Source organism: Lupinus angustifolius, chromosome LG05 (assembly GCF_001865875.1).
Source record: "Lupinus angustifolius cultivar Tanjil chromosome LG05, LupAngTanjil_v1.0, whole genome shotgun sequence".
Taxonomy (NCBI): domain Eukaryota; kingdom Viridiplantae; phylum Streptophyta; class Magnoliopsida; order Fabales; family Fabaceae; genus Lupinus; species Lupinus angustifolius.
Window position 1 is genome coordinate 12,433,872 of NC_032013.1, and position 16,422 is coordinate 12,450,293.

At 32.9% G+C, this 16,422-nt stretch overlaps 2 protein-coding genes across 5 annotated transcripts; both read left to right on the top strand.

Moving 5' to 3' along the window:
• On the top strand, window positions 1,080-10,199 carry LOC109347844 (serine/threonine protein phosphatase 2A 55 kDa regulatory subunit B beta isoform-like). 4 transcript variants are annotated; one of them, XR_002107662.1, is made up of 15 exons: window positions 1,081-1,526; window positions 3,002-3,105; window positions 3,222-3,320; window positions 3,408-3,527; window positions 4,003-4,212; window positions 5,031-5,122; window positions 5,548-5,666; window positions 8,133-8,256; window positions 8,463-8,586; window positions 8,913-8,981; window positions 9,076-9,167; window positions 9,251-9,328; window positions 9,418-9,488; window positions 9,586-9,907; window positions 10,002-10,199. XR_002107662.1 is itself a non-coding variant. In XM_019587935.1 (14 exons), the coding sequence occupies exons 1-14, from the start codon at window positions 1,409-1,411 to the stop codon at window positions 9,720-9,722; spliced, it is 1,521 nt and encodes a 506-aa protein (XP_019443480.1). In that variant the 5' UTR covers window positions 1,080-1,408; the 3' UTR covers window positions 9,723-10,199. The 4 variants fall into 4 exon arrangements, 3 of the variants coding, with proteins under 3 accessions (XP_019443480.1, XP_019443478.1, XP_019443479.1); XM_019587935.1 differs by having other exon boundaries at window positions 1,080-1,526; window positions 9,418-9,459; window positions 9,593-10,199; XM_019587933.1 differs by having other exon boundaries at window positions 9,586-10,199.
• LOC109347005 (zinc finger protein 1-like) lies at window positions 12,004-12,552 on the top strand. Its single transcript, XM_019586744.1, has one exon. It carries the CDS (start codon window positions 12,004-12,006, stop codon window positions 12,550-12,552), a length of 549 nt encoding a protein of 182 aa, XP_019442289.1.

Below are 16,422 nucleotides of genomic sequence, written 5' to 3' on the forward strand. Positions count from 1 at the left end.
ACCATAGACCTCTACCTTATCATATAAAGTACTAACCACTGTATCACTACAAAAACTTGTTAATAATATACAATGAAAATGTACTTGTGGGCTACGAGTTTAAAAAATAAATATAAAAAAGGTGAAATCATGAATTGTAAAACGTAAAAGCAGTTCCCAAAGTCGTGTACGTTAGTGACGATTTTATCTAGAAATCATGCATTTGAAACACGACTTATATAAAAATACACTATATTGATAATAAACTAAAAAGTATACCAAAGATATAAAAAAGTAGTCAAACTACTCATTTGTGATAAATTTTCTTGCGTGAAGGAGAGAGTATAATAAAACTGAGTAAATATACTTACACTCCCTAACTTGTAGTGAAATTACATAAATTACTCATACCTTTTTAAAACTTATACAAATCGCCATTAAATAAATATATGCATTACACTGACTACCCTTGTAAGATAGATAACTGTAATTTTTTAAATAAAAAATGACGACAGGTGTAATTAAGTCAAACAAAATATGATATATTATAAAGATAAGTCCAAATAGTATAAGAGTCGATGTCTATTCATTATTTTGGTCAGTTACAATATAGTATAAGAGTAATTTAAACATCTCCTTAGACTTATTGATGTAGTTTGTAACGAATAAAACATAATGAGTATACATAAAGTTTTATACTATTTGAACTTGTCTCCACGATATACAATATTTTGTTTGACTTAATTATACTTGTCACTATTTTTGTTTAAGAAATTATACTTATCACTCTTACAAAAGTTGTCAATGTAATATATATATATATATATATATATATAATTAGGGGTGATTTGTGTAGGTTTTCAAAAAATCATTGTAATTTATATAATTTCACTTAAATTAAATTAAAAGGATGACAGGAAAACTCAATCTAAAATTATTCTTTGCTTCCTTGGTATGAGAACACTAACACAACTCAACAAAACTTGGTACTTCACAAACACGTGACAGACACGTGACATTATCAGACAGTGAAATTATATATTTACGTACGAAAAAAGAAACAGAAATCTATTATTGAGAGAGTACTATAGAGAAAGGAGTGTGTTTTTGCATCTTCGAACTCAAACAATCGTTTTAATTTTAATCCAGAAAATAATAATAAAAATTTCTCATTTTCCTCCTTTTAGAAAGAGAAAAAATTGATCGCGAAAGAAAGAATATTTTTTGTTTTTTTGTTTTTGTTTTTGGGTGTTGTAATGACTGAAAATCCAAAGAAGGGTGTAAGAGGAAGAAAAATTGCAACTTTTTTTTGATGAGTCTATCTGAAACAATGATCTTATGAAAACCCAGAAAGGAAATTCCTCGATGCGTTGTGATAGATAAGATTGTTGTAATTTTTCAGAAGCCGTTGATTTCGTTTACCGGAGAAATGAACGGTGGGGATGGGGTCGCCGCAGATGCTTCTCCGGCGGGTCCACCGCATCCTCTGGAGTGGAAATTCTCGCAGGTTTTTGGGGAACGTTCGGCTGGTGAAGAAGTTCAGGAAGGTAATTTGTTCATTCCTACGTTGTATTGTGTTGTGCCATTTTCGGATCCATTTGGTTGTATTGGGATTAGGGTTTGTTTCAATGCTTTTGATCTGTTTAGGATCGTATTTTGGAATCTGGGTCATTGCTTAAACGATTTTTAATTTTGAGAGCGTTGTTTGATTTGGGTAAGTAGTGATTCTGAGGGTGTTGTTTTATTTGGGTAAGTAGTGATTTTGAGTTTATAATGGTGGTTTTGGTTGTAGCAAGTGCTTATATTGGAAGCAGTTATTGTCCTTGTGCATTGGTTTGTTTAGTTTTTTTTTACTACCAAGGTCCAAGGCTATCCCCTCACCTTATGGTTAAGGAATAATCCTTTCGGGTTTGTGGTTGCCCCTCCCAACAAGTGTCCTCTCAATAATCGAATCTTTGACCTTTTGGTCATTCTGGATATCTAGTAGGGCCTTACTCCAATAGATCGTTATTTTGGTTTGTTTAGTTTCGATGTGAGTGTGAAACTTAGCTGTTTGAGTTTAAAATAGTGGTTATGGTTCTAGCTTGTGCATATATATAAAGCAGTTCTTGTTGTGGACTTGTGGTGAATTGGTTTGTTTATTTTTTCAATTGGGTTGGCTGCTATGGTTCAAATCTTTTAATGGTACATAGTTTGATGAGTGACATTGAAGATTGACTTCAAGGGTAAGGTTGTTTTTTGCAACTTTGACAATGTGAAAAAACATTTGGTTTTTGGCATTTTCTGTCAAAACAGAGGATCATATATCTGTGGATAAAATTGATGCATCATTGGTCTTTTCCTTTCTCTTTTTACAGGAGTTAGATATAGGGTGTTACCGTTATACTGCAGTCTGCAAAATTAAATTTCTTGCTAATTCAAATTTCCAGTACTGCAACTAAGATCCTATATATAGTTCAGAAATATTGTCCCCCAACTGAATGTATCTAGTTCAACTAAGATCCGATATATATAGGTTATGAATGATTATCATCAAAAGTAAACCATAAAGTATCATTAAACTTCAGTTTCCCAACCCCCACCAAAGATAAAAATGTAAACAAGGACTTAGAAATTAAATGAATGTTTAGTTGTGGTGAAAAGTGTGTAAATGAATGTTAAATGTGAAGCATATGCACTGAATCAGTTTTTCGATGCTGGAGCTAAAACTATCTTGTTCTCTAGAAATTGTATCTATACGATCTAGCTAATTTCATTTAATATTTGGATAGTTTTAGAAACTTTTGCCATTGTCCTACGGCGAGATTATGGTGGCAGAGGTTTGGACTTTGAGACAGGTCATGGTTTCCTTTTTAACAGAAAAGTACTTTTTTAAAGCTGGTTTAACAGAATAGAAATTCAGACATGGTTTTTTGAATAGAAAGAATAGAAATTCTGACATGGTTTTTTGAATCAGTTGAATTATTTTGTTACAGCTTAATGTGAAATATTCATAATTATTTGCCGAATTTTGTTTCTGCAGTGGACATAATTTCTGCTATTGAATTTGACAAGTCTGGTGATCATCTTGCTACTGGTGATCGTGGTGGTAGGGTAGTTCTCTTTGAGAGGACAGATGTAAAAGATGTAAATATGATTTTTGCCTTTGTAAACTTTTCTTTTTACATCAAACTTAAGTTTTGAAACATTCCATGTTTTGCACTTAATATTGTAATAACATGTATGTATACTGTAATATGCAGCATGGTGGATCAAGAAGCGATTTGGAGAGGATGGACTATTCTGCAAATAGACATCCTGATTTCCGTTATAAAACAGAGTTTCAGAGTCACGAGCCTGAGGTATTTTTCCGTCAAACCAGTTATTGCTGCTTCAAATTCCAGTGGCTGATTATGTTAATGTCTATAACATGTGATTGTTTTTTTCAGTTTGACTACCTGAAGAGCTTGGAAATAGAAGAGAAAATAAACAAAATAAAATGGTGTCAAACCGCTAATGGTGCTGTCTTCCTTCTATCTACAAATGATAAAACCATCAAATTTTGGAAGGTATGAAATAACACTCTCTGAAGTACATTTCTATAAAACAAAGTTTTGTCCCTTATTTCACACGCAGCTAACGAGAAAACTTTTCATATAGAGGGTGATTTTTACGGCGCGCTTATGTATTAGCTGTTCATTTTTTCCGTTTAATTATAATTTCTAACATTTTTTATTTTACTATGCAGTATGTCACCTTAATGGTTTATTGATTATGTGATTGTTATATTTATACTAAAGGCATTGACTAGGCCAATTTTTGTGAGGACCGCGGAAGAGTAAGTATGAAAGAAAGCCATGTTATGAAATAAATTCTGATGGAATATATATGTACCAGTTGTTTGCTTGTGCATGCATACAAAATGAACTTGATAGTATTTCGTATATTATTATTATTATTATTAATTTTTTGTAGATTAATATAATTATCTTGTCCATTCTCCCCCGCTTATTTTTATGCTTTCCTTATCCGAGAGTTGAACAGGTTCAAGAAAAGAAGGTCAAGAAAATTTCTGACATGAATGTCGACCCTTCAAAAGCAATGGGGAATGGTTCTGTTGGCAGTTCAAGTAGTTCCAGTAACTCGAGGCCGCATATTGCTAACGGAGTATCTCCAGATAGATCATACAGTTATCTAAGCAATGACTTCTCATTTCCACCAGGAGGCATACCTTCACTAAGATTACCCTCGGTAGTTGTATCCATCACTTCATGTTGAATTCTAGTTTTCATTTTTGTATCTCGGAATAAAAATTTGTATAGACCGACTTTTAATTATGAACTTTTTACTATGAACACCTAGAAATTGGTGGATTAACGTGGAAGAGACAAAGGTTCTCAAAATCGGGATGTAGTCAATGTAATATACAATAAACATCCTGATAAATAAAGGTTGAAGGTCCAAAGCCTGGTATAAGTACAAGAAATAGATTTCCTGGTTGATTTGGTCACGAGTTTCTTAATATTGTTTGGGTAGGGTAATAGAAACTTGAAATTCTTTTGTTTTTGAACTAATTTTTTATATTAAAATAGTAAAGAGCAAAATATAGCTGATCTTTGATATCCAAACTCAAGGAGCCAAAGGAAGTGAATCAAACACCTATACTTAGAATTTAGTTACAGGTACTGCTCGGTATAAGTAGCCGGAGAACATGCCTATGCTTTTAAGTTACTTTATGGTGCTGAAGACCATTTAAGTGACACATTTCAGTATAATCATCTAAGTTGAAATTTGAGTCCTCCAGTAGAGTTCCCTTAATCAAGGAACAAGAACAACCAACCAAGTCTTTTGTTGGGAAAAAAAGAAACAGAAAGAGAAACATCAATTTGTTGTTTTGATCGTTTCGTCTGTTAGTGTGTATTTTAGTATGCTTTCAGGTTCTTTATAGGATAAGGAAAGAAAAGAAAGTGGTTACATTTCTAAGCTTCTTTTTGCATCCTTGTCCATGACGATTAATTGTTTGAGTCTTTGTAATTCAGCTGTTGCTTACACATGGGTTGTAAAATGTGTAGGTAACCAGCCATGAGACCAGTCTGATGGCTCGATGTCGTAGAGTATATGCCCATGCTCATGATTATCATATCAATTCTATATCAAATAACAGGTGATTTTAGTTTTGTCATTGTACCACCTTTTTATATCTACTAAATTTTGTTGGAATCCGGAATGTCTGTTTGTAAGTTGGTTTATGGAGGGGAAGGAAGGGAAAAGGGAGGATTGAGATTCATCTTACAGGCGTATTTTATGGCTCTCATGCCTTTCCCTTACCTACATTACCCTCCAAAGACTAGCTCGCAAACAGGCCTAAGAGATCTTATTGTAGTAAAATGAAGTATGTTGAGTGTCGAACCTTTCTTTTCTTCCGAAGTGTTATTTTTAAATGTTGAATAGTTTTCTTTATGGATTTGTTTCATGTTCTGCTTATTTTTTGTGGCAGGTTTTTTATTTTACTTTTTTGTTTTTATTATCTTGTATCTTTTCTCTGAAATCTGATCAAATTTGGATGATCATATGTTTTATATCTGATAGCGATGGTGAAACTTTCATATCAGCTGATGATCTCCGAATAAATCTTTGGAACCTGGAAATTTGTAATCAAAGTTTTAATATTGTTGATGTAAAGCCTGCAAATATGGAGGATCTGACGGGTAAGATCTCACTATTATATTGTTTTGCGATGCAGAAAGCATGTATCTGTTTGTAACTGGGTATAGCTAATCTAGTTAAAGGAGATAAACCAGAAGTTTTGGAATTGGAAGTAATGCTATTTGTCAATGTGTTCTCCTATTTTATTTATTCAAAGTAAGGGTTTTTTCGACAGATAGTACAGCTGTACAAAACATAGAAAGTATATTAGACTATAAGTTAATAACAATAATCAACAATTTATCTAGCACTCCCTTAAGGGATTTGGCAAGAATGTCATATAGTAATTCTAAAGATTCTACCTGAGCAACAGAATATGGTGGTGGATGTTCCGTTTAGACTTCTTGCAACTCACCACAAGAAAGGCATTCTTAGTATCAATTTGATGAAGAGTCCTATGTCAAGTTGCAGCCATATTGGCAAATAATTAAGGCCAAAACATTAGGGTAGCCTTTTGCAACTAGATGAGCTTTAAGGCAGTAAACTTGACCTCTTGGACCAACCTTAGTAGTGTAAACCATATGTAGCGAACGGTAAGTTTTCTCACTGAAAGTGGAACCAATTTCCTAGGTGTCGGTAGATTATGTCGAAGGATCAAGCGCTTACCACTTAGGCCAAAAGCTATAGCTATTAGCCAAGGCGCAAGTTTATTTCTTTAAGCCTTACCAGCTAGTGACACGGTTCAATCTGACTCCGACCCCACTGGGCTTGCCAAGGCAGGACAATCCCCCTCCCAACACCTACTGTGCTGTACTGGGAATCGAATCCATGACTAGAAGGTTTGCTTTAATAAGAAACATGGTTGTGCTGTTTCAAGCAGATGTTTACTTTTCGTTTAAGTCACTCCATTCTCGAGGGGTGTGGGAACAAGAGGACTAGTGAATAATGCCGAGAGAACTAATGAAAGGTTGAAATTGTGTGCCAAAATTCACAAGCTTTATTACTTCTTAAAGTATGAATTGCATTTTCAAATCTGTATAAAATTCATGTAAGAAGGAGAACAATTATTGTCTCTTCATTTTAAACAAATAGGCACAACATGAATAGTCATAAAGATACTCCGATGTTGATGCAACCGACAAGGACCCTACACCATACTGTGTCAAAACAAATGGGCGGGTCAACAACAGATACAATTGGGAAATGATCTAAAAATATATTTTCCAAGTTAACAAGATTACATTCCAAAAATACAACTTAGACAAAGTCGTCACTGCCTTTTGAAGTTTGGATATTGTAGGATTCCCTAATCTAGCATGGATAAGGCTTGGAGTCTCCGAAGTAGAATAGGCACTAGTGGAGGTAGAACCCACAGAGGCCAAATGACTCATGCCCTATGCTAATCATCCTTCCTGTACTACAATTCTGCTCAAGAACAGAGTCTTGCTTAAATATGATTGCGCAATCGTAGGTGCAAGTCCGTCTGTTATTAGAAAATAATTTAAAGGTCATCTGGGACGAAAAAGAACAAAATCACAGAAAGTGCGGGTAAAAGATTAGCTTGTCCAATCGCTTCCCCTTTTGTATGAGTTCGGTAGCTATCATGTAGTGTGACTGTAGGAAGATGTGATAAATAAGAGATAGTAGCAAACCATCTGTTATCTGAAATATGGACAGAGGCACTATAAACACGTACCCCTTTATACGAAGAAGACTTCGACATGAACACTCAGGCACAGACAATGTTCTAAATGTAGGACATGGGGACACGACACTATATGTGTATGATCTAAAATAATTAAATTAATTAAGAGCAATATTACATGACAAAAGGTCTAAGTTGAATGTATTTATTTATATATTTTTCAATAATAATGAGCTAAAAAAGACAGTATTTAACCATATAAGCACTTTTGTCTCTTTACAAAATAGTGAGACAAAAGATGAACTATATCTTTCATGTATTTGTGGTTAATGTGTTTGTTTTCCATGTAAAGTCCCACAGCTGTCAGATGTAACCAGTGTTTTAAATTGCGGTTACTGCGACTGTGGTCAATGCGGATTGTGGCCGTTGCGGTGTGAATTTTTTGTAATGAACTTTTTTTTTTAATTTGATGCGGTCCAATATGGTTGCATTGTGGCCTGATGCAACCGCATCATTGTGATTTGGTATCACACCGCAATTGCGGGGTGATGCGGTTAGGGAGGTCACTGCAACCGCAATTGCGGGGTGATGCGGTTAGGGAGGTCACTGCAACGGCAATATTGCGGTTGTATCAGGTGATGTTATCCGCGACTTGATACAATTGGTGTAGCATTTAATTAGTAAACCCATAAAAATCTTCAATCCAGCTTGCTCATGCTAAAATGGAAAATAATCGGTAAATTGTTAAAAAAATTAGTTTGTTTTTTAGATTGGGTTTTGCAAATTGAACATTTTTTCATCGTTTCTTATATATAATATCTTGCCGGCCTGGTGCTTTTTTATAGAATTGGTTGGGCCTTGATCCTAGATCTTATTATTACAGAGGTTATAACATCGGCAGAATTTCACCCTACACATTGTAATACATTGGCATATAGCAGTTCAAAGGGTTCATTTCGTCTCGTTGACTTGCGGCAGTCAGCATTATGTGATTCTCATGCCAAAATGTGAGCTCATCTTTTAGTGTTCTTATTTGTTTCCCTAGTGGCTTACAAATTCTTAACAAATGTTGAGATGATTGGCAAAATTTACGGAAAGATCGCTTGCTTCCTTCTTGACAGGGACACAGCCACTTTTCTGAAGCCAGTACATATACAATTACGTAATTTCTTCTTATGCCTGGTAGATTCACTGACAAGTATGTTCTATACAGATTTGAGGAACAAGAGCCCGCTGGGTCCAGATCATTTTTTACCGAGATTATTGCATCTATCTCTGACATAAAGTTTGGGAAGGAGGGAAGATATATACTTAGTCGTGATTACATGACTTTAAAGGTTTGAAAGCTTTATCATTCTGAAATCCATGCTTCTGCCACTAATGCTTTTCTCAGTATTCTTGATAAGGATACTTTAAATTCATTGAATCGATTTCCATTAGACATTGGCATTTGTTATAAGTGGTATGATTTGTGGTTAGGGTGCAATTATGCAAGGGATCCCAACTTCAATTGAAAATTTGGTATTTTGATAGAGAATCAAAATACCAAATTTGTTATCTTTTTGTTTCTTGGACATTCAATCAAGTTTTACTTTTTTTTGGATAGCTTGTGTTGTTATGCTCTTAATCCCTCAAGTTTCATCTCACCTTCTTTACGTGTCAGTTATGGGACATCAATATGGATTCCGGCCCAGTTTCAACGTTCCAGGTTCATGAGTATTTAAGACCGAAGGTTAGATTCCTCTATCTGCAAATGATGAAACATGAATTTCTGCGCCTTTATTGAGTTAAAGTAATGTTTTTTTATCCTTTTTGGAATGTGCCAGCTTTGTGATTTATACGAAAATGATTCAATTTTTGATAAGTTTGAGTGTTGTCTGAGTGGTGATGGATTGCGTGTTGCAACTGGTTCTTACAGGTTTGTTGATTCAAAACTTAACCTATCGGTGGTTCTGTTGTCATTGTTTCTGCACCTTGCTAATTTGTTTCATTTGATACCAGCAATCTATTCCGCGTGTTTGGTTGCTCCCCTGGAAGTACCGAGGCTACGACTTTGGAAGCCAGTAAAAACCCAATGAGGTAACTTATGTGGGAATTTCAAATGGCAAATGTGGTTTACTTAGCCATTGTAGCATTCACATTGACTCTTACTTTTCTTTTTACCTCAGACGACAAGTTCCAACCCCTTCAAGGCCTTCTAGATCGCTGGGAAACAGTATAACACGAGTTGTAAGACGAGGTCAGTCTTCTATATAAACACATTTTATCAACTTCAGGCCAAGTTTTCATTAACATATGTTGTTCTTAAAGACTAAACATTTGATAATCTTGAACAGGAGCCGAAAACACTGGTGTCGACGCAAATGGGAATTCTTTTGATTTCACAACAAAGTTGCTGCATTTAGCATGGCATCCAAGTGAAAATTCAATTGCTTGTGCTGCTGCAAATAGCTTATACATGTACTATGCTTAAAGTAAGTAATGACATGTATATGCTTGGTTAACCTTTTTTCGGGTCGATTACGGAGAAAGCTTCTTCTTTTTCTATCCTTACCAATCATTGAGTTGGAGGCTGCATTAACTCTCACTATACCCTTCAAAATCTTTAGCAGTAACTTTTAGAAAAAAATCCAGAAGTGAATGTTTCAAAAATCTTGGGTAGGAAACCTTATTTTTTGTTTCTAGATAAGCACCTTCTCTTTATTATCAACCCTAACATTCTTTCCCTCATTTCTGTATCATCTTCTGAAAGAGAAGGTGCAGTAATCAATGCTTCAAATCGTGTTTCGCTTTCGAATGATGACGAAAAATGTGATTGTAGCTCTCCTTCAACTGATACTAAAGGATGTTCAGTATCTGCTACTAGGATAAATATAAAGTTTAGTTCTTTTTTCATTTTTGCTCAGATATGATGTGAGATGAAGCAGTGAAAACATGCAGAGCATTTTTTTCAGTGATTATTTTTGTGCAAGGATTTAATTTGACAATGTTTGATAAATATTATGTGAAATGTCAAAGGAAGAAATAATTTTAGGTTGCGAGATGTTAGGATTAACTGGATTATGTTTCCAATCTGATATATAAATATTCAAGATGACCAAAAAGTCAAGAGTTTGATTTCTGTGAGTGACACTTGTTGGGAGGGGTGACTACGAACCCCAAAAGGGATTAATTCCTTATGTGAGGGGACATACCTGGTTGTACTAAAAAAATCTGACATATGCTTAAGCCATCAAATTTTGATGGTTTTTCCATTGATATGGTTGTTTTTATATCATGCCAGATTGTTCTAAATGTGTTACTTGGTACTTGGATGAATCATTTTTAGTAGAGAATTTTTATTTTTTTTTGGATGAATTGAATATACATCCAGATTGATATATACAAGTGAATATTCATAAAGTATAATTGATGAATTTTTTGGTATTACCAATGATTTTCTCTTATTTTTTGGGTAAAAAACTAACCCCTATCGGGGTTCGTGGTTGCTCTTAGGAATCGAACTCTCAACCTTATTTGTTGTATGATTGATGAATTTGAATTTATTAATTATTAAAATTATTTATTTAATTATATTTCTTTAAATTCATTAATTTAAATCGATAATTTTAATGGATTTAATGTGAACTATGAATAATTTTGCCAATCCTAATAAAGAATAAACTTAAAAACGAGGATATCCCTTTCATATTATCTTCATCCATAGCTTTAAAAAATATTGTCTTCTTTTTTAAACTTAAAAGTTTTTTTTACAATATGATTGTAAGTGGTTATCACGAAAAAAACAGTATAGATTACAATTAGATATTTTTAATTTATTCAAACAACTTTTTTAAAGAGACAAAATAAAAAACTATTTTTCATTATAACTTTAGTGGAGGAAATAGTTATTTTCATTAGAGATCCTCATTCCAAGATCAAGATATATAGCTAAATCAACTACCCAACTAGAACTTAATTATAGTGAAATTATTATAGATAGTAGATCAAAGAAGATATGAAGTTTGAAATCCAAATCATGATATAGTTAACCTGGGTGATTTTTAATTGATAGTTTATAATTTTTTAACTTGTTATTAGGAATTTATAGATTAGATAATTGGATATGTTTGACTTAAATCTAATCCTAGTTGATTATTACGAATTTTTTTACTTCAATTATGAATAACTTACAAATTTAAAACATCTTATGGTATTATATCTCTTGATCTTATCTTCTTTTCTAGAAGAAATTTTTGCGTTCTCTATCCTTGAAATGAAAATATAAATATACCATTATAATGAAGATTTTGTATGAAATTATTCTACAATAATAAAAAATTATTATATTAAATTTAAAAATAATGAATAAAGTATTAATAAATAATGAATTGAGATTTTACAAGTAATGGATTGCATGGGCTCCAGATTAAATTTACAATTTGCACTAAAATTAAATATTTAGTGAAGATATATTTTAAATAGAAAAAAGAATAGAGACCGCTATTAAATGATTTATATATTATGAAACAATCCTACACTAGATCTCATAACAACTTGTGATGTAATCAATAAGATAAGATCACAAATAAAAATAACTAAACGTTACAAAAGTTGTCAAAACCTACATCTATAAATACCTTGTTATCACTAAGAATATATGCACCACTAACACAATTAACATAAGGTTGTCAAATTATAAGGAACATCCTTTGAAATTTGTATGCAATTTTAGACAAGACAAAGAAGAAAACAAGAGATTGGAGAGTGATCCTATGGCATCAAAATCATCAAACAAGGGACAAGGATTAATGGAAGAGGGTGAAAGAAGGTATTCATGTAGATTTTGTGATAAGAAATTCTCTGCTAAACAAGCCTTAGGTGGACATCAAAATGCTCACAAGAATGAAAGAGCAACATTCAAAAGAAGAAATATTCTCAACATGGCTTCTACTTATATAGATTCATATCCCAATCTTCATTCATATTGCTACCCTGAATTTACTTCTAAAGGTAACCAAATGCTAGGGGTTCAACCACAATCATTGATTCATAAAAATGCAAACTTGTTCATGTTTAAAGGAAGACCACAAAGTTCAAGGCTAGAACCAAAGTTTGATGTGAATTTTGGTCAAGAACAATATTCATCAAGGAAGGATGAACTTAATTTCATGCACTTGCTTGGAATACCTCAATGTGTAGGGTCAAAACCTCCATTACAATCTAGTTTATGTGATGATAAGAGTTATGATCAAGATAATAGTTCTCTAAGAAGACCTCATAGTGAATCTATAGAGGAACTTGATTTGACACTCAAACTCTGAACTTTGAAGTTTAGTTGGAAGTTTGATAATATTATTGATGTGAAACATGTTAGTTTAGATATAATTACATTATTTACTTAATCAGAATTTTCATCATGTTTGGGTTCTTTTTTAGTTTTGGTTTTTTCTTTAGTTTTCATGAACTCACCAATATCCTTATTTATGAATTTTAATTTATCTTAGTCTTTTTTTGTCCTATGTTGATTATCTTATCCTTATTCAATTATTTAATTTGACTAGAATTTGACCACCCACATTATTAATTAATTAATACCTATGTTCCTATATTTCTATTTTACGTTGTCAAGTTTAGTAGTTCAGAGGTGTATTAATTTCAATTTTTCATTTTTATTCTTGTTTAATACTTTATTGATTCACATAAGTAGTGGAAATAAATTAGCAAGGTCGAGAGTTTGACTCTTGGGAGCGACACTTGTTGGGATTGGCAGCCATTAGAGGTGACAAAATTATCCACAATGCATCCAAATTAAATTCATTCATCTAAATTAAATTCATTGAAATCCATCTGTTAGAGCTAATAGATTCAAATGGATATAATTTAATGGATAGTGTTGATAATTGATAAATTCAAATTAAGGATGACAATGGGGTGGAACGAGCACGGGTAATACTTTCCCACACCCATACATGCACTATTTATGGGTACCCGCATGGGTAGCGGATATTTGCGGGTACCCATCGGGTTTTTAAGTTTCAATATATATTTATAATTTTATAATAATCAATACATATAAATAATTATTACATGAATAATAAAATTTATGCACATATTAAATTTATCATATATTTCAATCACTAAAATTCATTATAAAATAATACAAAAATAGATAATATATAATTATAAAATAATAATAACAATGTAATATATATAAACTATTTAATTAAAAAATAAATTTATAAATATGTGGGTACCTGTGGGTACCTGTGGGTACCTGTGGGGCGGGTATCATGATATCCGCTTCCACCCATAAGCTATTTTTAGGGGTACCTGTTGCGAGTATTTCAGTGGGTATCCATGGGACGTGTACTTTTGTCATCTCTAATTCAAATTCATCTATTATATCCAATGGATGTTCGTGGATATTATTTGGATGGATACCTAATCCGTCCAAAAAAACAAAAATTCAAAAATGTTTTTTTTTTTTGCTTTTCAATTTTATTAAATATTTAAGAAAATTAAATTCAAAGCAAACACAAATATGATTCTCACTCTCACTTTTAATATTTTATTAAATTGGTGTCAATTATAAGACATGTGTATGTAGTTAATATTAAAAGTTTATTCTAAAGTAGATAACATATATATATATATAAGTATGAGAAAAAATATATGCACTGATAGTGTATAAATTTTATACACTGTTATTGCATCATCCTCATTTATATTTAATCAATCATAATTGACTCTTCAAAAAAATAATTCAAATGAGTAGTGGATAATATAATGATAATGTACAAATTTTTACACTCAGTGCATACATGTTACACTCTATAAGTATTTGTTAAATATTTTACACGTAGAACCTTAAATGTCACGTGCTTGTAGAATATTGTAAAAATGATTGTTTTAAAAGTTCAAAAAAATCACTTTTTAAATAATCACTTTTTAAAAAAATTAGTATTTTAAAATTTTATTTTTAAAAGTGCTTTTTTAAAAAAGTGATTTTAAAAAATGTTTTATTGAATAATAATTTTTAAAATGATGTTTTTCTCCAATAATGTTTTTAGTTCCAATAAAAAACAAATGGATTGGATATTCATTCATCCAAATCCATGAAAATTGAGTCATAAATGAATTGAATGGATTGTAATCCATTGGATATGGATGTAACGCCCTGAAAATTACTCCAAAAAAATCTTGCTAAAAAATGGGTATTTTTTTTAATAATGATGTCATATAAAATTTATTTCCTTATATTCGTTTCATTTTCAGAACATCACTTTAAGTAATATACAATGCGGAAAATTAAAAACACCATTACCTAAAGGTAATAAAAATATAACTCAATATAACTTTGAATCATACTTCATTAGAATATCATGAAATGTTGGTACGAAGTACAAGGCGGAATCCTAATCGTCGCCCAAATAAAATTACTCGCAAAATAAGTACCCTACACAGGTACACTAATCAAAAAACACAAGGGCTTGTGTAGGTATAACCGTTTCCCTCAATCCTCCATGCCCTCTCCTGGGACATCGAAAAACGGTAACTCAAAATCCTGGCAGAATGATACATCTAAACAAAACGTGAATAGAAGACAAACATAAAGAAAAAGGAGTAAAACATCTAATGAATATTACTCATTGACAGCGTGGAATTACACGGAATATCACATCCAGATAGACACACATAATAAACACAATATATACATCACATATAAAAATGCACAATGATGAATGATGTTATAATCTCAGATTTTGAGGATAAAAGTCCATAATCTCAATGTATGAATGTTATGCTTGTTTCATCCATCCTTTCACCAATATCCTCCCAATATACTATTCGGAAATAACCAAGAGTACAGGTTCCATAACAAGCCGATTTGAACGCACCAAAATTATTCCTGACAAGGATATATGATCGATCTGTTCCGAAGAACTGTCCATTTCAGGACGGTGTCGTATCAAACACTTTCTGGGCATCCCTCTCATTGATCCTGATTGCAAAGAGGGGTTGTCAGAGATCGTCTAGTTTGCGCTGTGAGGACTGTCCAATCCAACAGAATACCTCATCCAGGAATACAAGGGACTCGTCTCACCTAGACTCACCCTCAAGACTTTGCTGACAAATCACCGCCATCAAAGTCGTCCCTCTCAACATCTCGGGGCTCGTTCGTCTCCCGTAAATTTCCTCTCCACTACTTCATTATCCATAATGAGTATGCACACTAACCGAGGTTAGCCGATTAAGTCTTTTAATCATTATTTTATTTGATCGGCCCAACCTAAGACATCTCCGAAAGGAATGCTTCATGTGGGACCCAATCTTACGTCAACACGTAAATAGAGGAATAACATCCCTACCACTACGAACCACCGCTGAATCACCCTGGACGACCACATGTCCAAGCCTCTTACGATCAGACGACCTCGTTGCGTGGTATAAGTTTGCCCTAAATAGGCGCAGGAAGAAAGGTACTTGTATAAGTTTGTCAATTTTGGGCACCAGGCTCAATCATCTGAGTCATGGTCTATCCCAAGTGTAAATATACTTTACACCCAAGCTAGGGATATTGTCTTTAACAAAGCAATTCCTTACTTTTATTACTTTTAAGAATTTCATTTTCAAGAATTTCATATAGTTATTTACCTTTATAACTTCTTGATGGAAAACATGCCATTAGGCTCTTGTATATATGAGAGTTATCGTTTAGACGACTTAAAAAGAAGTCATGTCTGTGTGGAGCCCTCTCGCTCGAGCGAGGGCACATCCATTTTTGAGGCATTTGTGGCTTAAGCGAGAGCTGTTTCGCTTAAGCGAGAAAACAATCACTTCTCTTGGTGCTTATTTTAGCTCAAGCAAGAGCTATCTCGCCCCAAGCTAAAACACTCGTTTTCTCTAAACACTTCTCACTCAAGCGATATCTGTCTTGCTCAAGCTAGAAGAGCCTGAATATCATTTTAATTACTTTTCTCAAGGAAAATATTTCTCATTTATATCACATGTTTTTAAACCTTGAATTTAACAATTATCACATCAATATCATTCCCATAATGATCATTCAAACATTATAATTCAAGAGTAAACATGGTATTTGCATATATAAACATAACATAAATCGGTATAAGAAATATTGTTGTATTTAATCCAAACAAACAGACAATTGATTAAGTACAAGCTTTCTT